The sequence below is a fragment of the Pezoporus wallicus genome, unplaced genomic scaffold (assembly GCF_028554395.1).
Source record: "Pezoporus wallicus isolate ANWC-B61680 ecotype Strahan unplaced genomic scaffold, APGP_CSIRO_Pwel_v1 contig_593, whole genome shotgun sequence".
Lineage (NCBI taxonomy): Eukaryota > Metazoa > Chordata > Aves > Psittaciformes > Psittacidae > Pezoporus > Pezoporus wallicus.
Window position 1 is genome coordinate 5,430,390 of NW_026642342.1, and position 24,146 is coordinate 5,454,535.

The 24,146-nt window shown below is 37.5% G+C and overlaps 1 protein-coding gene across 3 annotated transcripts in view; it reads left to right on the plus strand.

Annotated features, from left to right (window-relative positions):
- The window catches only part of DENND1B (DENN domain containing 1B), a 155,338-nt gene that overhangs the window by 57,569 nt on the left and 73,623 nt on the right, over positions 1-24,146 (plus strand). For 2 of the 3 annotated variants that reach the window (XM_057428951.1, XM_057428952.1), the window contains exons 4-7: positions 2,628-2,677; positions 12,249-12,368; positions 21,354-21,423; positions 23,186-23,266. In XM_057428951.1, coding sequence (XP_057284934.1) covers positions 2,628-2,677; positions 12,249-12,368; positions 21,354-21,423; positions 23,186-23,266 — 321 coding nt within the window. Of the gene's footprint in view, positions 1-2,627; positions 2,678-11,934; positions 12,077-12,248; positions 12,369-21,353; positions 21,424-23,185; positions 23,267-24,146 lie in introns of those variants that run through there. The other variant, XM_057428953.1, reaches the window with a different exon arrangement.

Here is a 24,146-nt window from a genome sequence, read left to right on the forward strand (position 1 = left end):
AACTCGAATTTTATTCAGTGGAGGGGTTACTGAAAGTATCAGCTGTGATTGTACAGGGATAGTGACTCTGTCTGTGAATGTGTGTATAATGTCATTTGCATTTTAAATGTGACTAGGAGCATCTCGGGGGCATCTTGTTTTTTTCCATTTTAAAAATCTGAATAGCACCTGCAATTAAGGGAGAAAACTGAGCCCTGGAAGCTAGGTAGGACTTCCATCTATTGATCTGTGTAAACCCGGCTTAGGCTGTCAGGGGAGAAGCAGTCAACTGCTGAGCTGCTTTGTCACTGACATAAGCTGAGAGAGGGGTTTTTTTTGTGTGTCTGTACTGTTTATACACCAGTCTATAGACCTGCTGGCTGGTTGAATTTTAAAGAGCGCGGAGGTTTAAAGACTTGTCCCCTGAGGGATGCTCCTGCCAGTTGGGAAGCGAGCTGAGGCTGCTCTGCAGAAGTTGTGTGCACGTGTGTTGGCTGGGGGAGGGACAGGGAAATGTGGTCCTGCAGCTCAACCCGCAAAACACTGCAAAACATACCGGTAATTTTCAGGTTGTTTAGTCAAAATATTGAACTAATATGTTTGGGTTTTATTTTGTTTTTATTTTCTTTCTCTTGTGTGATAATTTATTCTAAGAGAATACAATGGGGAACATAAATGAATACATTTCCATACCAAATTCTGAGTCAGTGCTAAGCTCACCAGGCAGCAATTAAAATCCTCAGTAGCAAGGAGAAAATGACTTCCTGTAGTGTGAGAATAGGTGGAGATGTGGAAGGAGAATTGAAGTAGAGTATAAAATACTATTTATTTGGAATGGGAAAAACAAGCTTTGTGAGCCTGAAGTGGGAGACAATTTGGACATGCTTAGGAAATTTGTGAGTTAAAAGTTCTGGTTAGCATGTTCTGCTTGCTTTCTTTTGTCAGAAGCTTTTATTACTACTACCAGCATCCTGTATGCTTGGTTCCTGCCACAGAAATTAAAATGTTTACCTGCCCTGTTTGTATTTTGTCCTTTACCCTTCTGTAGTGGCCGTTCACAACAGTCAGAATGATGCTTGAGGTGGTTCTTTTGGAGTATATTATTATGTACTGCTGTTCATAATTAACAGCCTTTCCCAAAAAATTGCATGTGGCTTTGATGTCCTTCTTTATCTGTGCTGACAAAATGAAAGTTACAAAGATTTCTTGAACTCCCTTGTATGACTTACAAATCCTAGAAAAGTTGACTTTTCCCTTTTGTACTATACAGTGATTTACTGGGGCACATCATATACCTTTTAAATATTGCAAGAAACACATGCTTGTTGCACTCAGAAGCAGCTTTTTCCTGAGCTATTCGTCCCTTGCTGATTAATTTGCACGGTTTCTTCGTGTTTTACACTATCCACTGAGCCAGGGAAATGTTTGAAGTAAATAGTCATTGTGGTGTGTAGGAATTTAAATACATAATTTTCCCTAATGGGAGTAGACTGTTCAACATGCAGTAAACAGAGAGCTCAGGCTGGAGAGTGCAAACATCTTAGATCAAGTTCCTAAATCCCCATGTGCAGCTCTGGAAATTTGCAATCAATATGCATCTTTCTTAAAGCACACACCTTGCGGAATAACTCATGTATATACAGCAGTATATGTCTGTTAGTCTGCTACAGAAAGCGAATTCTGTAGCTTTGACCAGCCACGTTGGTGTTGACTATCTGTTCTTAGCTGAAGCACTTCACAGAGGGTTTGTTTTCCCAGCCGGGAGCACAGAAATACAACCTGTATTTTTTTCTGGGATCTTGCAAAGTTGTTGTTTAATACTGGCTGCTAAGAACTGAACTGGTAATCCACTTCTTTTTTTTTAAATAAAGAAAAATGTTGACTGGTATGAGAGCATTTTTATATTTTAATTAACACATTTTATTTGCCACTAAACAGCTTCTGAAGTAAAATTCTGCAAGAAAGAGTAACATTATCCTTTCATATTATGCTACGAATGTAGATCCGGTGGATTTCCCCCCTTCCCTTTATTAATAGAAAGACTTGCTTGTGAAACCCAAAGGGTTAATCATATAGATTTGTCCTTTGGACCAGCAGACGATTTCCATTATTTTCAGCATTTGACTATGGAACATGTATAGAGTTGTTATACCTCTCTGTAATTCATTCTGCTGCCAACTTCATTCCCTTTTCTCTGCCTGCATTTTAATTGAAACAACATTTGTATTTTTGAGCCAGGATCTGTCAGAAGTCCCTGTGGCTAGTCTGTGGTACAAGTAGCAGCAGACGTGGCTTACCCATATGGTGTGGTGCTTCTTGTAAAATCCATATGGCCTTGTTGAAGGGAATCCCAGCGGGGATGTGAAGGGTGTTAATACCCTTCAGGCCAGGACTTTCCCTCCTGGGGCTTCTATGGCATTGTCTTTGCAATCTGCCAAAGCACAAACTTAATTCCTTTTTAATAATCAATTATTCCAGTCCAGGAACGTGTGCTGTATATTTTGCAATCATATATTCCTTGAACTTATTATTTGTTATGAGTATTTTGGTATATTTTTTAAAAGCAAGCTGTAGTTTCTAGCAACTGCCCTAAAAGCCTTTCAAAAGCCTTTTCAAAAAGCCTAACTTTCTTTAACTTGTTTTTACAGGAAGTGCTGAACAGCATTCCAAAGTTCTGCTTTCCTTTCGACGTTGAAAGGTATGTGTTACAGTTACCGTTTAGTTAAAAATATACCATAGAAATCAATATTTAGCGTAGTTGCAAGGGAAGATGTAAAGAAAAGGAAAACATATTGTACCCCCTGAACTTGCACCTGCAGATGCACGTCCTTTGTTGTTCAAGTAAGTCTGAAATCAATAGTAAAAAATTATCACAGCAAAATGCAACCTTCACAGAATTTTAGGGATATCTCTTTTGAGGTAGAGCTATGTTCCAGCTCCCAGTTTTGTCCATTATAATTGTAAACACCATCTGTGTTAATATAAGGGTATAACTTAGTTTCCTTCAAGCAGCAAGCGTCTTAAAAAAAGTTAAAATTACTGTGCACCAGGATATAAAACCTCACTGAGCAGTGCTGCAAACATGTTTGAGTTCAAAGGAATGAAGACTTTAATTGCATGGAAGTAACTGAATATGCAGTTCATTTTTCTCAAAGAATCAAGACTATTATTTATAATTAATTAGCCCTTACCTTTCTGCTATCAGTTATAATGTGGCTTCCATGTAATGCTGTCAGTCATTTAAATTGTTCATATAAAACATTTTTATTAATAAAATATTTATTTAGGCGTGTCAAAATGAGTAATGGAAATGAAGTTAATAAATTGTACTTGGTTTGAAAAACTCGTATTGTCTAGATAAGCAAAGATTGAATTAGAAGCTTGATTTGCATAATTAATGGAAGATACACCCAAGTAGTGTGCAGGCTGAGCTGGTTTCAGATCAGCATTGGTATCAGTTGTAGATGGAGACTCAAAAGATGAAAAGGATCTGTTGGATGCAAGAAGCTGCTATCAGTGGAGTAAAAGATAGTGTCTGTATAGAGGAAAGAAGAGAGGCTTAGCAGAAAAACAGTCAGAATAGATCTCCATAAACACAACTTCCCTGAAGAAAAGTAGGTCCACTTGGTCTTTTATAGTTGAATTTAATTAAGTTGTTTGGGTTTTGAACTGGTTTAAGCTAACTGTCCTTTAAGCTGTTTTAATGACTCAACTAATACGGTCGTCAGTGTTAGCTTTAAAGCATTAAAGTCTTTAATGTGCTTAAGATATGTACCGAATTCTGTTTAAAACTGGTAATGGAGATGAATAATGGAAATAAAATTTGAGGATAACAGAAAAAGGTGAGGCTCTGTTGCTGCCATCCAGTGGCAAGAAGATAACCAGTGGCAGCAAATACTTTCAAATAACTCATCTTGCATTAATTATTTCTGTTGAACCATTCAGAAGACAGTTGCTCGTATGAGATGGATAAGCTTAATCAATAAACTGTGGGAATATGTGAATTTATAGCATACCTAGGTTTGTATTTTAGCTGGATATCTGACGGGGAAAAAAAAAAGAAAGAAAAAGGAAAGAAAAAGTTATGGGATGTTTGTTATTTGTTTGTTAATACTATCCCGTGCCCCCCTCCCCAGATACGCTTTTTGACTCTTGGCCTCAGACTTGACTGTAAAGCAGTGCTCCCAAAGGTGCAAAATTTCTACATATTTCATAAAAATTGGCAGTCAGACAGAAGGAGGAGAGGTTCTTGTAAGCTGAGATATACTGATGAGGGCAACAAAATCCGTTGTATTTAGTCTGGCCTGCTAACTGCTCAGGCAGTAAGTACTGTGGTATCTTTAAAATCAGCCGGGGTACTTGCAGCTTATTGCGTAACTGGGAACTGAGTTCTAGGGGATTTATGGGAGAACCAAAGGCAATGTGGGATCATGAGAGTATAAAAGAGCGCAGACAAGGAGGAGGAGCAGAGGTATTGTGGACAGATATGCTGGAAGCTCATTCAAGAAAGCAGACAACTGTTTACTAGCATGCTATTTGTGTGAATGACTTACTGGCTGTGTGGTGTATTTGCTACTTATTACTCAGTTCAAGCATGTTCTGTAATGTGGAGATACATTTCCACTTTTTAAGAAGAAAAGCAGTTGTCTTCTGTGTTAACAGTTTTTTTGTTTTGAAGTTTAGACTGATAATGGAAAGGATTGAAGACTGATAATGGAAAGGATTGAGAAGCTCCTTTTCATACTGCTTTTTTTTCAAAGGATGATTAAGATGTGACAAGCATTTTAATTTTTGTATACCCATAAAAGTGCTTTTCATTTGTCTGGTGATGGACCTCGATCATGATAGACCATACAGCTGATACCTCCGAATACCTTACAAGCAGTTTCAATGAATCAAGAAAGTTTTGATCCAAGTGAAACACAAAGTATCTATTTTGTTGGTTGAGCATATTGTACTTTAGAGAGCATAGTTTCTCAATCTGTTTTATGTGAGCTGTACACATAGAAACCACTTCAAGCAGTATCCAGTCCTGGTAAGAGTTAGAAATTACCAATGCAAAAGTGATAACTTCCACTGATGCTCATAAGATACCTAGAATAAAAAATGTGACTCTGTTCCATAGATTGCTTCTGGGTTCCTTGTATAGGAAGAGTTGGAGGGAATGGAGTGTCTTTTCTGTTAACTAGCTAAATAAAACTCATTGAAACAGGAAATCTATATTCTTCAAATGATGGAAATAGGAAAGTTAAAGTACCATTAAAGCAGAGTGATAAGATCATCATCACCTGTTTTTTTCCAAATCACTTATATTAATTAGTGAACGAAATGAGAGCATGTATTTGATTTTGTTTTATTCACTATGCTACAGTGATCATAGACAGAGATCCATGTTTAGTTCTCACTATTTGGTGCTGCTCACATAATCTCTCCAGCCATACTTTATCTCTTATGTAGATGTTGTAATTAACTGTAAACTACTTGTTCTAATTATCAAAATTGGGTTCTGTGAAAGGTGATTAAAAATCTAAAGGTAACCCCCATTAGATTTAAACTGAAAGTCAAGCCAGAAAAGGTATGACAGTGTAATGTTTTGACCATGACTTAAACTTTTAGCTTTTCACATACATACATATATATATGAAAAACAAGCACATAATTTCATTACTGCTGGTTATGGCTTTTTATTTTGAACGGGCTAAAAAATTAGTTGCACCATAGAAGTTCTTGAGCCTTTACTTCAGGAGTCGATGAGGTTTTTTGTGCATAAATTAGTTTAGGCCTAATAAATGGCAAAATCAAATAACATTTTAACAGTTTGCTTGTAGATATTTACAAATAAGTTCCCTTTCTTTGCCACAGAATGAATTTCTCTGTTACTTTTCGTATGGAATTGGAAGAGTTAACATTTGAGAACCTAGAGATTTTAATTTCCTTTTAATGTTTGCTAAATTAATATTACTACCTCAGAAGAAGCACTTTGTCCTCTCTCTTTTTCTTTGAATCCTTCATGTAAATCCTGCATGGTTTTCTTCACTTTTTCTTTCTCCAGAGGTCATAAGTTTTTTCACTCTTGACCCAAAACTGCATTGTAACTTTGCAGAGCCCACACCTCCTGTCTGCATCTGTCAGTTATTTAGCTGGGTGATGACTAGTGAGCATGCATCTTCTCCTCTTGTTCCTTCTGGACCCATTTCAATTTCAGTCCAAGGTTGCAACTACATCATTGCTCAATTTGATTTGTGTTTTGAATCTCTCATATGTCTCTGCCATAAATACTTCCCTTCCTCTGTCTTTTCCGTTTAAGGATGCATTTATTCGGCAGAATGTGTAGCATACATGCCATTTGAGCTAAGACTTTGGAAAATGCCTTTAGAATCATCATGGAGACAATGATACGTACCTCATTAATTTCCTCTATGGCGCTCACTCGATCACAGAGAAGTGTTATATTTTGGAGTGTAAGAAGTGCTGCTGCTGCAGATTACTCATTAGCAGTAGAATGCTCAAGTATGGGAATTACTGTGCATATTATTTAACTCATAATCTGTTAGGGTCAGAGAGTGATGATGGCAGGAATGACATCACTTTCACTCCTGTTCCTGGCTGATACTGTTTTTGTTGATTGTTTCTGGTGAAAGTCTGTGTTTAGAAGCAGCTATGATCAAGACAAGTGCAAAACAACGGCTGTGGAGATCAGTGGTTTTGTAGATCTTGTGAAAGGCAATTATATCTTACACAGAAATTTTTACACAAAAAATTTTTGCCTTCAAAATGAATACTTGAGAATGAAAAGTAAATAATTGAGAATGTAATTCCAGCAGAATGGATGAAGGTAAATAAACTGTAGTATTTCCTGTATACTTCAGTCATTCCAGTCAGTTTGCAAAATGGGTTGAGAACTCAAAAATGCAGCAGTAGTATTATACAAGTGATTTTTTTCCATCCTTTGTCTCATTGTATTATGGTATGTTAGTGCATAATATAAAATGTATGTATAAGAGAAGTCTTTGTAAGGACAGGTTGCAGTATGCACTGTGTGCAGTAGAAGATTGTGACTGTTGGTTTTGAATGTGGGTTTTTTGTTTTCTATTTGTGTGCAGAAGTGGACCTGTCTGAGAGGGAACCTCTTGCACCCAGAGGGAGCCATGGTGTGCTCTGATACATCCTTGGCCAGGTACAATGGCCAGGGCCTGTGGACAGAGTAGGCTTCTGTTGCGACTTAAAGGCACCCAGTGAGACACTTTACTAACTACTTGTGGTTTCCTTTAATGCTTCCATTGTGTTGAAAACAGGACCCCAGTTATAAGCTAACTGTGCTTTTTATTTGTGGGAATTTTCTTACTTGGTGTTAGCTTTGTGCATTTTCATATCTTCTGTGGTTTTCTTCCCAATCCTGTTTTTTGTGATGTGTAAGGATTTGGAGTCCCTGAGAAGTGGAGCTCAAGTTAGATAGCTCAGTTAGAGCAGATGAGCCCTCCACACAGGGAGCCTGAGTAGTGGAGTCATGGATCGTGGAGTGGGCTTGGAAGTGGAGAAAAGAGTCATAAAATCACAGAATGGCTTGAATTTGAAGGGACCTTGAAGGTCATCTAACCTTTAACGCCTCTGCCACATGGCAGGGATGCCTTCCACTAGACCAGGTTGCTCAAAGCCCTGTTCAACCTGGCCTTGGAAGCTTATATTTAGGGATTTGAAGGAGATGGCCCAATGTAGGGTTACTGCATCCCAGTCTTTCCAGCAGCTTGTACCACTACCTTAACATACGTTTTTCAAACTCCTGCTTGAAACTGTTTCTAGCCTGTTCTCTGATCTGAGTAGAATTAGGATGAATGATTGGTGGGGTTTGCTTTTCAGCATCAGATTGGGAGATTAAATCCATCTGAGATTTTCAGGTTTAGGTAGGAGCCACCAGAGCTTGACTCAGGACTGTGTACTTTAGTTACAGTAGTCAAGTACATGTATGTACAATGCCAGTAACTTTGTTTTATTATAGAAAATAAGTGTTCAAAATCTGTATTCCCATGGATAAAGTGTTCTATTTTTTTGAAACTCGCTGAAACAAATCAACTCTCTGAAAAATCTTCCTGAAATCCAAAACCCTTTAAAAATTCCTAAAATTTGAAAAAAAAAGAATAATTAAAACTTTCAAGCATCATTTCTGACCTAAACAGATTAATTTGAAAGAAGAGCAATTCTTGCTGAGAAAAAGGCATAAATTTAATTATTAGATTTGCTGGTTTTCATTTGAAGAGATTTTATTCCTGCCTTAATCAGCTCTTTCAAGGCAGACTTAAAAAGAGGCCTGAGCGATGACTGTAGTATAAACAAAACTCTTTAAAATGACTCTTTAACTACTGCAAGGGTGCCAAAGGGCCTTTACTGCATTGTGTAGATATGTACCTAAAAATATTTTAAAACTACTTTTATTCCTATAGTGAACTGTAATAACCTTGAAAGAGCCCATTGTAGTCTGCAGGGTTAATAAGCATTTACACACATTCTTTGCTATTAGTGATTTATTATTGTTAAACTGAGATTAAAAGCATGCAGGGCAAGAGTTGAAAGTAAGTCAAAAGCAAGGCAGAGGAATGAGTGAGAAGGTCAGTGACGGCTGGGAATGACTTTGCATTCACAAGTGAGTAGATGGTGCTCTCTCCAAACAGCTGACTAGACAAGCGTTTTGCAGACAGTTTATGAAGCTCAGCCAGTTAATCCTGCACTCTGATAGCAAGTCTAGATAACATTTTGTGTAGGAAATTCTGCTACACAGGAATTGTGTTTTACCTTTGTTGATTTTCACATTAAAAAGACTTGAGAGGCATTGTTGTTGTGGTTCAGTAGCAGTGCCAGGAGCCGCTACCTGCCTCTGAAAGTGAGACTTCTGAACAACCTGAATGTGCTACAGTGAAACAAAGAGAGACATTAGCCCCAAGTCACACAGGCAGTGTTTGTACACATGATGGTATATGCAGTATATGTTAAAGCTGTGGTGCTAGCACTTCTTTTATATTTTATGTGTGTGGTTTATCCATCATGGTTATCTGTTGATACAGAGAAATCCCCAGTCATCATTTTTTTCTGTAAGGCTTACATATAGTCAGTTTAAATTCTGCTGAAGAGGAGTAAAAAACCAGGCGTCCTTGCTGCCCCAAGACCTTAAGTGGTGTTCTCAAATTAGAAACCCAGAATTAACTCAGTATTTTACATCTGATCTGTGGTCTGGATGGATGGTTGCTGGCTTGTTAGGTGTTCCTTTGAAACAAATGGGACCAAATACTAACTTTTGGGTTCTTTGTAGAGATTCAGTTGTAGTGTTGGAGCTTTTCTTATTTCTAAAATCTAGTACATGCTGCTTGCATCCCCTTCTAAACTGTGTGGGAAGCAGTTTTCAAGCTGGGACACTTTTATGCTGGCTGTTGAAACATAGAGTTGTCTCCTTTGAAGAAGCAAAGGGAGAATGTTGAGCTGGAGGTGGTGAGATGGCATTGGAATTGCATTCTGCTTAACTCAGAATTGGGCTGGGCTGTTTCTGATAGAGAATATCAGAATTTAAATATAATTTTTAATTTTTGTGTAGTGACATGTTTATGTATGCTTGAATTGCAGTACCAGTTATTTTTCCATGTCATCTTCATGCTTTGGGAAGGAAGGAAACAAATAAATTAAAGCAAGATATCCTTACTGATGTGGTTTTTTGGCCTAAGGAGTTGTTTTTCAGCAGATATGGACATCTATTAACAACTGCTTTTTGTGAATTATCAGTGATCTCTTTGGGTTAAGGTGGTATGTGAAGACCCCAGCCTTAACCATGCCAGGTGTTTTGTGGTGTAAGAAAAAAACAGTTTTGGCTGCAGGAAGCCTCAGGCATGATGGTGGGATGCAGCGGAGCAGAGAGGAGTGGCAGCAGGAGGCAGCCCGAGTCTCTTCATGGTGCATTACCAGTTCTACTGACTGAGCCTGACCAGCTACTGTGGAATTACTGTGTAAGCCCCCAGCTCCAGTGTGCACTGAGATACTGAAACCATACTTCAGGTGCCAGTGGTGATCTGCTCTCAGGAATAAAGAGGAAAATGCAAAGAAAGATGTGAAATAGAAAACTGCAGCATTGGCAGGGGAATAATAACGTACTGTTATTGATGGCTCTCTGTTGTATCAGGCATGATGTACAGGCAGCCTGCTAGCTACGCAGAACCTGAAAAACGAAGGACTGAATAAAAGCCATTGAGCTTTTACTGTGTTTGAAGAGCACACTAGGTTGTTCCAGTCTATTGAAGACAAGTGGGGAAAATTCTTGTTTTAATGATCTGAGTTTAATTACCTAGCTAAGAAAAGACAATTAATTATAGTGGGTTTCCAGTGATTATATTGAACTTAATGTAGCTTGTAATGTCATATGTGCTCAGCATAGGCTTTTCTTTTTTTCAGCCTAGTCACTGTATGTTCACAATGGACCAGACCAAACTGAAATGAATGGAAGACTCTACAAGTGATATCACTTTAATGAATCATTTTTGTCATGCACATGTTAAGCAGTATGATGTGCATGTGTCCCATGTAACTTCTCTAGCCCTTTGATCATCTGGCACTTTCCTAGGAGGAAATTTTTATGTTTTATTTTGTTGGAGATTAAAAAGAAAACCAACAACCAAGACCCCCCCCCAAACAAACCAAACAGCTCACAACAGGAAATCCCAACCCATAGGGCAGGGTATAAATTAAAAGAGTATTTTGTGCTCTTAGATTAGAAGACTGTGAGATCCGTGGTGGTTCTCAGCTTCTCTGAGAATTAATTTTCAGCTTGATAGCCAAGACAACCACATATGTCGCATGTTAATCGTAGCCTTACTAGCAGGTGCTTAGGTATTCTGCTGTAGAAGATCATGAAAGAATAGGAAAAGAACAGTGGACAATACAATTACAGACAGGTTTTCAAATCTACATATGTGCACCATCATAACTGTTGTTTTCATTTGGTTTTAATTAAATCTTTAAAGGTCGCTTCCAACACAAACCATTCTGTGATTCATTCTATGCCACGCATTACCTGTCCAGGCTGAAAATGCCACATCTACCTAAATCTGATTTTCTTTGGGAGATTTTGGATAAGTGCAATATGTATTTCTGTGGGTAAATTTCAGATACAGTGTGTTGCTGTTCTAAAATGCTTGCATTGACTGCATTTTGCAACTTCTGTGAAGATCACGAAAGTTTGGCCCTATTGAAAAGCGGATCCATCCCAGCGGGATGCCCTGACTGGAGCTGACAGATTACACAAGAAGAGTACCTGGCTTGAGATCATAAGGGAGATAAGAAATGCATCATGGCAGTGAAGATGTCATTTCTTCCTAAAGAGAAATTGGGAAAAGCTTCATAGTGTCAAGCAGAAAGTGAGGGGTCAGGAATGGAGGCTGGGACTGGGAGCTGGAGATGAGTACAAAGAGTCAGAGGTGACACTGGAGGGGAGGCAAAAAATGAGAACAAAATGCATTAGCCTACATTGCTGAGGAGATGCTGGCTGAGCAGAGCTTGGGGTTAAGAGGAATTGAAATGTAGGCATGGGAGTTCTGTGTAAACTTCCTCTGTCTTAAGTGGGTACATGCTTTGTTACAGTCTTGAAGATACTACTTATTATTTTAGCTCTCATGCTGTTAGTTCTTGATTATTTTCTGGCTTTTACATTTCCAGAGCCAAAGAAGTTTGCGTTAAAAAATGAACTTAAGTTCTTTGTTGGGCAGCAGGTACTGCAAAAAAGGCGTGTGGGGAAGGCTGCCAGTTTAAGCTATGAAGCTATTCCGTAGGGGAAAAAAAAACAGCCCACAAACAAAAGCAAGCAGGTTTTTTGATGTCTGTCTTAAGCCAGGCCTGTATTGTGACATTATTTGTAGAACTGTAAACCTTTGTTTTGGTTACCAATTTCTACTGTTGAGGTGTGCACAAAGCCAACAAGCAGTGGCAGGCTTGTATGAGCTCTGCTTAGGCCTTACTTAAGAAAAGATCTTATGAAATGCCCCATCTATTCAGACTAGGGGCCAGATGCTGTGGGGCATGTCAGCTGGAGCATGGGGCTGGAGTGGCAGCCAGACGCATGGATAAAGTAAGGACCTGGCCTCTTTTGTGCCAAGGGGAAGGAGTGGGATGCAAGGGCCAGCCTGGATGGGGAAAGAAGGATAGAGATGCTGGAGTATGAAAATGCTTGAAACCAGTGACTTAAATGCTCATGTTTTGTGTGATGATGGTGGCTTAATGCTCTCTATCTAATTTTTCAGGGTGTCCCAAAACCAAGTAGGACAGCATTTTACCTTTGTGCTCACTGACATTGAAAGTAAACAGCGGTTTGGATTTTGTCGTTTGACGTCAGGAGGCAAGGTCTGCCTCTGTATTCTAAGGTAAGTCATTGTAAGAAAAATTATGTCAAGTACAAAAAAAAAAAAAAAGAATTCTCTGCTAATGTGTTTCACTTCTCTATCAGGTATCATTTTTCTATAAGAGTGTTACCGTTGATTTCACATGAAAAGTGGTCCCAAGGACCATGTGATGGTAATTCTTGTGTGAGGCTAAATATTCTATTGAATAATGTGAAATCTCTGCTTAAAAGCAGAGAACAATATACTGCAGCTCTCAGAGGTTTGGAGTGTTATGTGGATACTTTTACCTTCTAATGAGATCTTTGTAAAGTATCCAGTCAATTTAAAAATAGAGTGCACTATTCTGTATTCCTGTCCTTGGAAATATGATTTTTAGGTGTCTCTTCAGTATTCTTTGGCCAGACTATATCTAATATAGGAAATGCTAGAGCCAGATAACTCTCAGTTTAAAAGCATGCCACTTTGTTGCAGAAGAGATACTGATGTTGGAGAAATTGACTTCAGCAAAACAAATAACTTGTTTCTCCATCTGTGTTTTCTTTCTTCTCCCATAAGATACTAGTTTTGGTAATGAAAAAAAAATTGTTTAGCTGAGATAAACATCTTCTAATTGAACTAATTTAAAGGCAAATTTGCAACTTCAGTTAAGAGCCTAGTAACCTCCTGGAGGAGATGGGAACATCCAGCTCAGCAGCACATGCAAACAAGACGGCTGCAGTCTAATTGCCTTTATCGCGAGAATCCCCAAACACAAAGTGAAAGAAGAACTGTGTGCTGCCAAAGAGTCAAACACTTTGCCAGCAGAGGGGCAACTTCAAGAAATTTAGAAAGTAGTATAGAAAGTTTTGAAGAAAAGCAGATTATCAGGTATTTGGACACCATGGAAGTCAGGCAGTCATGTAAGGTGTCATTAGGATAGATCACATGAGTTAGGGAGACAAACCCAACATCAATTTGTAAAAAAGCTGATGTTTTGATATCAGTAAAAGAACACACAGAGGGGGAAAAGAAACCCAAACAATATAGAAACTTGTAGGGTAGTGCTCAAAATTACTGGAAATATCACATAAAGATGTTTGTGAGCTTTTAAAGATTCCAAACTAATGTTGAGGACCAGTGCACTGGATGTTTTTTGGCAAGTAATGTAAAAGTAAGCATTTGCTATAAATGTAGCAAAAAATTAAAAAGAGCAAAAGGAAAATATTTTAATCTGGAAATTGACTTGAAAATAATTCTTTAATACTTCAGAAAGAGTAATTCCTAGGATTTTGCAGTGTTATAATACTTAACCTCTTTGTGATACCTTCTGTTGATATATCTTGTTAAGGCCCAGAGTAAGAATGTGTGTATATGCTTTTAGCTCTCTTCTCTGAGTTAACCTTTTACTCCCCCACCAAGCCAGAAACAATATTTTTTACTTGTATGCATAACATTGGCTGGCTGACTTCTAATGCTATAATAACAAATGTTTAATCGGTTACTCATAGTCAAGTATGCACATTTAAATACTGCATATAGTGCTGCAAAGCAAAGGATGCAAATTCTCAGCTGGTGTAAACTTGAGTATTTCTTTTAGCATTTCCCCACAGACATACATAAGCTAAAGATTAGGCAGTGATCTGTTACTTGGTAGAAATAACTAGGAAAATGAAAAGTGGCAAGCTATAATTTTTGCTGAACTGTTGCCTTTATTTCTTTTATTGTGACAATGTCAAATTTACAATGCATAGCTGAATATGAGCACCAGCTTCATAGCATTGTGCTTCTAACTCGGTAGGCTGTTTCTCTCCAAATTGTTGGGTATTTCCATCTGATATGTTCTAGTATCCAGTCTGGTTTCTGCATTGAATCCGAGATTCATTAGAAGTGACCAAGTGAAAGAAGACTCATTAGCAGATTTCTGTTGGCATTTTATCTAGCTCTCCCTTTTACAATTAACCAAAATCAGAGAAAGCTTAAGAAATTAATGTCGTCTTTATAGTGTATGGATTTTCATACTCACTTTCTCCCACGTATGAAAATAGCATAAATTTGTATCACTGTATGTACACAGAATGATTCTCATGTATGAGCAATTCAAACTAGTTTTTTGTCACAGATATATTATACAATACTTATAGACTTTTATGTAAACACACAAATGCAGGCATGCATAAATACCATATCAAATAACACTTCTACATATGGACATATGTGTGTATCGCCTCAAACATGAAGATTGCTGACTGGGCCTTTAACAAAGACGGTAGTCTTTTTTAAAATCAATTACAGAAAATTAACTAATTGAAATTGTCATAAATAAGTATCTCTGTCATAATTGAAATTGTCATAAGTAAGAATCTCTGAAAAGAAGAGCAGGAACAGGCCAAGGTGAGAAGGAAATACTGTAGAAATTTGTATAGGTTGTTGACTGGGGAACAGGACACAACTTATTTCTTGTGAACGTCTTTTCCGGATGGTGCCAGGGCACGTGTTAACCTATGTGCCAAGGCTGCTAAAGAGATAAGATTTGAGCTGCTGAATGGGATTCTTAACCAAAACCTGAAGAAAAGGCTGCTTGTCCTCAGGTTTTACACCAACAAACTAAAGCTGCTTGTAAGATTAGTCTTGTGGTTTATGGGACTTCCCTCTATAATTCATTCTTCATCTGAAACACTAATTAATCATCTCTGAATTTGCAGCCACATGATCCTGCTTTGAACTGGATAGTTTCAAACAGAAAATGTACATATAAAATTCTTTTGTAAGTTTTATGTTGTTAGTTTTTTTCCACTTTTTCTATACACATGTACATGAATTCTGTAAACAGAACTTTCTGCCAGATCATAATGTTTTGTTCAAGTTCAATGTATGTTTATACAGTGATATAAAAATCTCCCAAGGTAGCTATCTCAGGCATTTTTGTCTGGAGAACTTAACTGTGATACAGTACAGTCTAGAATGATCATGCAGAGCTTGACTGCAGCCGCCGAATTCAAAGTGCCAGTAAGAGCAAAACCATAATAAGATGAGAAAATAAATCTTGGATTATTCTTCAGAAGTTTTGTGTGATTCCTTTGCAAGTTTTGTTTTGTTCTTTTTTCTTTAAACTTCACGGTTGCTTTGTGAAGCTCTTGGTGTGAATCCTGCTGTGTCACCTCCTCCCTCTCCACAAACTGCTGAGCTAATGCAGGCCCGCAAGAATGAGGCGTACCACAATAGGAATGTTGTAATAGACCTTTGTTGTGTTCGTACACTATATTGGATCTTTTCTTCTAGTTTTACTTTTTATATTTTAAGTTATAATTTTGCCAGTGAGATTTGAAGTGGCACAGTAGAAACTTCAGTGCTTGCTTTTGAATAATAGGAGATTTAATTCTTCTGGGTATTATTTCTAAATATCTCTGCTGTTTCAGTAGGAATAATACTTTCTGGGCTTACATGAAATAGGTTTTTAATTACCTGAACATTTTTTTTTAGTACAAAGTGCAAATAATTTAACTGAAATTTATGTTGTTAAAAATCTTGACACTGTTGAAGGACTCTGAAGTTGACCCTATGTATCCAGAGTCGCAATATGCATCATTAAAATGCTCAGTCTTAGATTTCATTAATTTTATGCCTGTAAAATTGTCACCTACGTTTCCAAATGAAATGCTCTAATAAGGAAGACAGGTTTATGTAGTAAGCCTTTGTAGTTCTTCGGTTCAGACCATGCTTGAAGGTTTCTCACTCTTCCTTTAGGCAAATCCCTTAGAAGCAGAATGTTTCAATTTTACACGTTTTGTGTCAATTTTCCAGACAGAAAAGTAGCCCCTAGACATTAGACATTTAGCTACGGAAAGGCAGTTTCCTTAGTTTTATTTGATTACTAGAAGTTAGGTTCCTGCTGGTAGTTCAGGACTGTTAGTGGTTACCTGACTGTTTGACAGAAAACATTTCCTCTCCTTTATTTAACCTTTGACTTATGAATGTAAAAGTTTTATCAGAGCTATAGTAGAAGCACCAGTGAGGTGGAAGTCTACTTATGGCAACAAGGGTTACGCATGACTTTGAATAAAAGTCTGAGCTCCTGCCTTGTGGCTCATTTGGATTAAAAGAAAATGCTAAGTACGTTTTTAATTAACCATGAAATATCTTGGGCTCTTGCTTTTGTGATAGGCAGTGGCTGTGCTTTTAAACAAAGACCACTGTATTCTTAACCCAGAAATACATATTTATTAAAACAATATTGTGTATCTTTTGATGCTTCTCTTTATTATGGGAGAAATGTTTTGTGGCAACTTTAGAGAAATTGCTGGATGTTGTTGGAGGTTGTATGTTTGTCTTGTATGTTTCTCAAACAGTTATTTACTGCCACATAAGGAATGCAAAGACAATGTGCGCAATTAAAAAAAACATAAGAAACCAATAATGGTTTCATAGTTTAGGAACCTAAATTATTTTTATTTGAAGTTTGGGCTTCTAAATACATTAAAACTGAAAATTAAAGCCTTGCTTTTCCTGTTTTATCTGCTGTGAAGGGGCTTCATTGATAACCTTTTGATATTTTTGTAAGACAGCTAATTATTTACAAAATGCACTGCTCATAAATGACTATGAATACAAGGATAATGGTAAGGTCTCTCTAGTAATGGACTTTAATTTTGATTTTATCTGCTTTTAAGGTACATATTAGGGTAACAGTTTTGAATTATGAGTAATATATTACAGGTCTCAACTGTTAAATTCAGCTTCTCCAAGAGTATTTTTTGCAGACAGCACATTTCTGTACTGACTTGGAAAAAGGTGTGACCCAGCCTAAGAGATTTGTGTGCTGGATGACTTCTCGGTACCTGCACCACTTAATGTGTACATAAAATACGCTAAGCAAAGTTGAAATAAATTTGAAAGATTTGCTGGAAGGACGACCTAGAAAATTCTTTTCGTTTTTAGTTAAACAAGTGCCATATAAGACAGCAAGGCTCATTGCTGGGTCCTACGCTTTGGTCGCAGCAACCCCGTGGAATGCTATGGGCCTGGTGAAGAGTGGCTGGAAAGGTTCCCGATGGAAAAGGCCCTGGGGGTGCTGGTCAACAGCTGGCTGAGTATGAGCTGGTAGTGTGCTGGGAAAGGCCAACAGCATCCTGGCTGGTATCAGAAATTGTGTGGCCAGCAGGACTAGGAGAATGATTTTCCTCATGTACTTGGCACTGGTGAGGCTGCACTGTGTTCAGTTTTGGGCCCCTCACTGCAAGAAAGACACGGAGGTGGTGGAGTGAGTCCAGAGAAGTACAACAAAGGTGGTGAAGGGTCTAGAGGACAAGTCTTATGAGGGGTGGTTGAGAAAACTGGTAGTGTTTAGCCTGGAGAAAAGGAGGCTCAGGGGAGACCTTATCACTCGCTACAAGTACCTGAAAGAAGTTGTAGTGAGGTGAGTGTTGATCTCTCCTCCCAAGTGCCAAATGATAGAAGAGGAAATGGCCTCATGCTGCACCAGGGAAGGTTTAGGTTGGATATTAGGAAAAAATTTCATTACTGTAAGAGTTGTCAAGCACTGGGACAGGCTGCCCAGGGACGTGGTGGAGTCACTATTCCCTGAAGATGTTTAATAGACATGGATATGTGGCACTTAGAGGCATGGTTTAGTGGTGAGCTTGGCAATGCTAGGTTAATAATTGGGTCTTAATGATCTTAAAGGTCTTTTTCACACCTCAGTGATAATATGATTCTATATACGGTGTTTACCTAATACAGTGTATGGATAAGGATGTAAAGCTGGTATCATGGAAAAGTTCATTTATGAATAAATCTATTTACTAGGGTAGTCTGAAGAAACTAATAAAATAATTAACACCTGTGCCTGCAAAATTAGCCTGTGATATAAGTGGAAAAAGATGTTGCTTGACAGCCTTGAGGATGCTACAAAATAAAAAGAGCTTATACCTCCTCTTTGAATTGAGAATCTAATGTACCGTCAGATAGCTGTCTTTATTATGAACAAGCAACCTGTGTTTATATTTACTTTGAATGCAGAGATGCATCGTATATGCACGCATACATACGGACTCTTTGTTTATGAAGACAACAAATGTAACAATTCCCTATTGTACTGAACTAATAGCAATTAGATACATAAAAGAAAAATGTAATGGGCACCTTTTTGCTTTCCATTAGATTTTTGTAATACTTTGTTGCAGTAGAACAGTCATATTAAAAATATCAACAAAACCTTTTGCATTTAAACTGTGCTTTTGAAGAACTGAAGATTATGGGGAAAAGAAACAGAGGACAGGTCTTGGTGGCCTTTGGTTTCATGCCATATAATGTAATGGAGTGCTTGTTTTGATTTCCCTTCTTTTCAGGTTTAAGAGGCATGTTGAAATTCTATTAACCTTGTGTCTGTGATTATAAGGCTTAAAGCAATTCCTTTTCCAGTCTTCCAGGTCAGAAAGGAAACTGGCATTTTTAAACTTTGTTCAAGTAGTCTGGTTTTACAATGTTTTTCTTTGTGGTTTTGTTACGTGAAGACGTGGAAGCGTATCAAAAACTTGATTTTGCTAAGGAAATAAATTCATGTATGAATACTCTGGTCAGCATGCCTTGCAGTACTGCAAAAACCCCACTCCCTTGGCTTTCTGCTAGGGGTCATTAATTTCAAATAATGAATTTGACCTTTTTATGCATAGACTTAAAAAATGCATTCAGTTTTTCTTTTCATGCTAAGAGGAGTGTTGAGATCATAGATACAAGAAAGAAATATTATTAATATTTTATTGAAGTAGGAGCATTTATTTTTATAGAATGCTTTTCATTAGTGTTCTTTATGAAAAATGAATGATCAGATAAGATTTTAGAATATTCTACAGCAAAATGCTGGGGGTGTCGTACACTACTAGGCAGAGGTGATAGCAAAAGGCTGGAAAGCTTGCACGTAATCTTAACTCGTTTGTGTGTCCAGTGTTATAATACTGTAATACATACCTATCCGGTCCTTTGACTTGGATAGAATCGCTGGAACACTCCACCAGTCCCTGCTGTAGTTCTGGGCTGGTAAGCATTCAGTAGCTCTGGCATTTGCAGGTAACTCTGCGTGCTGTGGTGAACAGTTTTGTTTGCCCATCTCTGCAGCGTTTCAGCAGCATTTATAACCAGGCTAACATTATTTTAGAAGGTGATAGAACAGGAGTCCTAGATGGAAGGAAACTCAAAGGTTAGATATTTTAGGTGCTGTTATGATGGATCTCTTACAGGGGCGTGCAGCATTCATGCCTGGAAGCAGTGAGTGGCCTTTCACAGGTGCAGTGAAGTAAATTTTATGGTTATCTAAGAATGTATGGAAAAGTAAATGCAATAATGTCACACCTTAACTACTGTCCACAATACCAAGCTTTAAAAATGTCTGTGAGCATTAAGAGATTGATGTGATTTTGATGAATAGCCAGCACAGTGTATGGTAAAGTGTGAGAAAGACATTAATGCAGTGACTCTAAAAGAAATCATTGCCTCTGTGACTCTTTGGCTTTGCAAGAGTAAATTAATGATGGTTCTTTGGTGGTTTTGTTTTGTTTTTTTTTTTAAGAACCATCAGTTAAGCATTTATAAGGATAGCATAGTAAGATTGCTGGAGAATGCATAACTATGATGGTATTCAGATTTCTGTTGGTTCTCTTTCTTAGCTGAACAAACCTGTGATTTCTTTCTAAAGCCTTTCTAGCTGCGTACTGAGAAGTGTGACAAAGAAAATGTAACTCTTCACTGGACTCACTGCACAAAATTAGGCTTGGTTTCTCTACCAGCCAGGGTTTCCCCTAAGAGGTTTCCTTTGCCTGTCAGGAAAAGTGCTTAGGTTCTGCATACTAGCTATTTCAGTTGCAGATAGCATGTTTCCTGAAAAAAAGAAATCTGAAATTTTAAGGTCTGTCCACAGCACACACGAAAGCTTTTAAGAGGTGCATGGGAAGTGTGTCCATGGATTTACACTGCACTGAATAAGAAAGTGTGTAGTATTGTTACACTGGATATGAAATGTGGTAAAAACATTTCAGGCTTTTTCTCCTTCCCAGCCCCCACAGAAACAACTAATATTAACCATACTATTACCATTTCAGTGGTGTTCTTTGTGATGAAATTCTGAAAGATATGAGAAGGTGTATAACTTGTAAATAAGGAGTAATTTATACTGGTACTGTTTACCTTACCTGACTTACTATATGCATGTTAGGCTTAAATAGAAATTGTAGAAAGTTCTGTAGCATGTTGTCACTGATGATATCACTTTTATAGGAACCTTCTGTAAATAGATGACAAAAAATGGAACTGATGCCACTGTGTTTGAGTTTCTTTTCTCATGCTCTTCAGTTCTGTCTCATTTGTCTTCTATTCTTTTTAACTCATTGAGAGTCTTGCACGCATATGGGCTGCAGGCTTGTGTTGAAAGCTTGCTAAGTATTCATGTCTTGATGCACGCTGTGTTTACAGTATTGGATGAATGCTCTCTTATTTTTGGTCTGTCTGTGGAAATGGCCTTATAGAGAGACCAATATTCTTACATATCTTGTGACATCTCTACTATTGCATAGCATTGCACTACTCATCAAATACGGGGTACCTGGTCTGCCCAGGTAAAATTGGTTTTCATTTTCCAGGGAAGCAGTAGTTCTGGCATGTCACCAGGTACAACAGGATATAGAATTTCAAAATTGCAAATAACATTCCTGAACACTGTAACAAAAATAATGGTAATGTGATTTTGTAATGTTTAAAGTTATTTTTTTTGTGCCTTTAATATAATGAGAATTGAAACCGTTATGAGCTAATCTATGCCTAATGGAACTTCAAGTAGGTGTCCAGAATAAAGAAAGATAGCTTTGCTGCTTTCTAGCAGTGATGTATTACTAGAATTGTAAGGAAAAGCTTTATGTGTTTTATTTATGTGTATAAATATTATAAAAATGTGCAAGTCAATTAACTGTAGTAGTATTTTATAAGCACTGGGAAAAATACATTGATATTTTACTAAACTGCTTTTTTTCCCTCCTGTTTTAGTTACCTGCCATGGTTTGAGGTATACTACAAGCTCCTAAATACCCTGGCAGATTACTTGGCTAAAGAACAGGTAATTTTAGATACTGTGTTTCTTTCTGTAAAGTAATTATCTGGAAATAATAGTCACCATTTGAAGTGCTGTGAAGTGGTTCTAAGCTGTTTGAAAGTTAAACGTTTTTACATTCCTCATACTGAAATTCAAAGAATCTGGACACACAGCTGCTACTGTCCCTCGAATCCCACATTAATCGTAAAAAACTGCTGAGAATATACCTGTACAAAGTGTCAGTGTGAGCAAAGTGTCACATCACTGGAGATCTGTATGACATACTGATTGTAAACTGTAGATCTTTGGAACTATCTGATTATCAGTTACAATATGATGTACTGTTTCACCCTTCATATTAACTAACAACTACCTCTCGTAATTCTGTCATCTCCAGCAATCATCAACTAGCAAGACAAAATTACTTGGCAGCATTTGGTGAAGAATCATGATAGTTTTGTTTGCATATTCATGAGCAATTAAATGCATTCCAGGATTATGCAGGAAAGGAAATACTGGCATCTGCCTTTACTGAGAACATTAAAGCTATACCTTTCCACTTTAACTGTATTAGTGTACTAGGTTGTAATTAAAAAAAAAGCATCAATAGTCAGCCATATGCTGCAGACTGGAAAAGTTGATATTTCGGGAATACATGAACTGTAGATTAAGCAATTATTGTACATTGTAGTTAATGGACTATAGAAAAGGATGGTATTTTATTTAAAAAGAAAATGCAGTAGGAAAGTTTGGGGTTAGCTGTGTTTAAAGTGTAGAACATATTTAAGTGTTATAAATGGTATAATGAGACTTTGGTTTTGGTCCCGGTTTCACTGTAACAGTAAAAATTGTTATTAAGGTTGTATTTGACAGAAGGGATAGGGATTGTCTTCTCCTTTGTTTCTTCACCACTGGTTCTGGCATTGCAACTAAATTAAACTGCTGGCTTGTAAGTTTGTTGTCCTGTATGCTGAGAAAACTGTTTTGATGGGTCAGAAATTTTTAGCAGCGTATGGAAGTATTTTGTTGCATTGCCCAGTGCCGTTATCTGTGAGGAGCCTGTTAGAGGACATTGCGCCCTTCTGGCCCAGGTACTGTTGTATGAGCAAGAGCCAGACCCAAAGTCTTGTTTACTAGTAAGAGATCCAGTAGTGTTATCATTCGTACAGGGAGAGGTGGAAGCTTCCTGCAAACTCAGACAACATGTTTAAACACTGGTCCTGGCTTGTCACTGGTGTTTTTGTTTTTACTCTGACAACAAAAAGAATTGAACCTCCATGGACAAAAACCCAAAACTGAATGAAAATCCTAAACTAAGATGGGGGATCCTAGTTAAATCTGGTAGCTGCATGTACTTTTTAGTAAACCTTACTAACTGTTTCATGTGCTCTGATAAATAATTTTTAAAGGGTACAATGTCTATGTAGCTGCATATTTAGTAAAACTTTGAACAGATAAATATCGTAGATAACAGCTTTAGGAAGGTGATGTCCAAGAGGCACAAATCAGCTAGATGTGTTAACACTATTTTCAGTTGCAAATGATGAGATTCATTTAAGGAGTATATGGGGAAATATGTAAAAGATTGACTTGCAGATACAATCGTTTTCTGAGACAGAAAATCGGGTTGAATTTTATGCTTAATATTTAAATACTTCGCTGTAAATTACAGTTGTCTTTCTCATTAAACATACATATCTTTGTCAATATATAGTTTAATGTGTAGCAAATGGTCTTTTTTTTTCTTAATACAATAATTAACTACCTTTAATTACATTCCCTATAGGAAAATGACTCGAATGATTTGTTGAAATCGTTGTATAGCCATCCTGTGCCAAAGGCGAATGTTTTAGTCAGTTTAAGTGTGGTAAGTATTCTCTGTTTAACTCCTGCTCCAGACTCTAAAGTAGTACATAAGGCTGAAACAAACAAAAAGCCCCATAAACTACCTTTGTAAGGAGTAAACTTGTGTTACTTCCCATCATTAAGTGGCTTGGCCAACTTTTTTCTTTTTGTCTGCGCAGAGTAGAGTTTGTCTCTGTCTGATGTTCCCTTATAGTCATAAAGAAGCAGAAATTGTGAGTTTGCTCTATGGATGATAAAGTAAGCTGCAGTGGCATCTAGCAGTGCTAAAACAACTTTTTTTGTGCTTCCAGCTATTTCATGTAGATACTTTTGGTTTCTCCTGCTGTGAATCGGGAGATACTAACTCTTGTTTTATTGCTTCTCAAGTCTGAGTAGGTAGACTTGCAGGACTGGACAAAAATCTGTGTAACCTTCTTTCCCATCATCCTTCCCCTTCTTCCTAGTATTTCTTGACTATGCAAAAATTCTGTAGGAAAGATGGTAGGAGAATTGTTCTGCATTACTTGAAACTTTCGGCACATCTAGGTGAAAGAATGTGTCCATGCCTACTTTGCTTTTGTGCTTTGACTTTTCATGGTGTGGGACTGAACATTGATTGGTGAAGTGGTGTTGCTGCAGAAACATCAAAACGTGGGCCTGTCCGTGATACAGTTCCTTAAGTTCTTAACAGAAATAGCATATGGGTGCATGTTTAAATACATTTGTAGTGCCTGCATGAAATGTAAAGCCAACACAGAGCCTCTGCTGTCTCTAAGTTATTCATGTTCAAAGCGTCTGTACAGTTACTGCACTCATAAATATCTATATGCAAATAACTGTTTCTTGATTGAACTATTACAGTTTGCAGGGCACAGAAAGAAGTGACTTTATAAAGGCTTCCC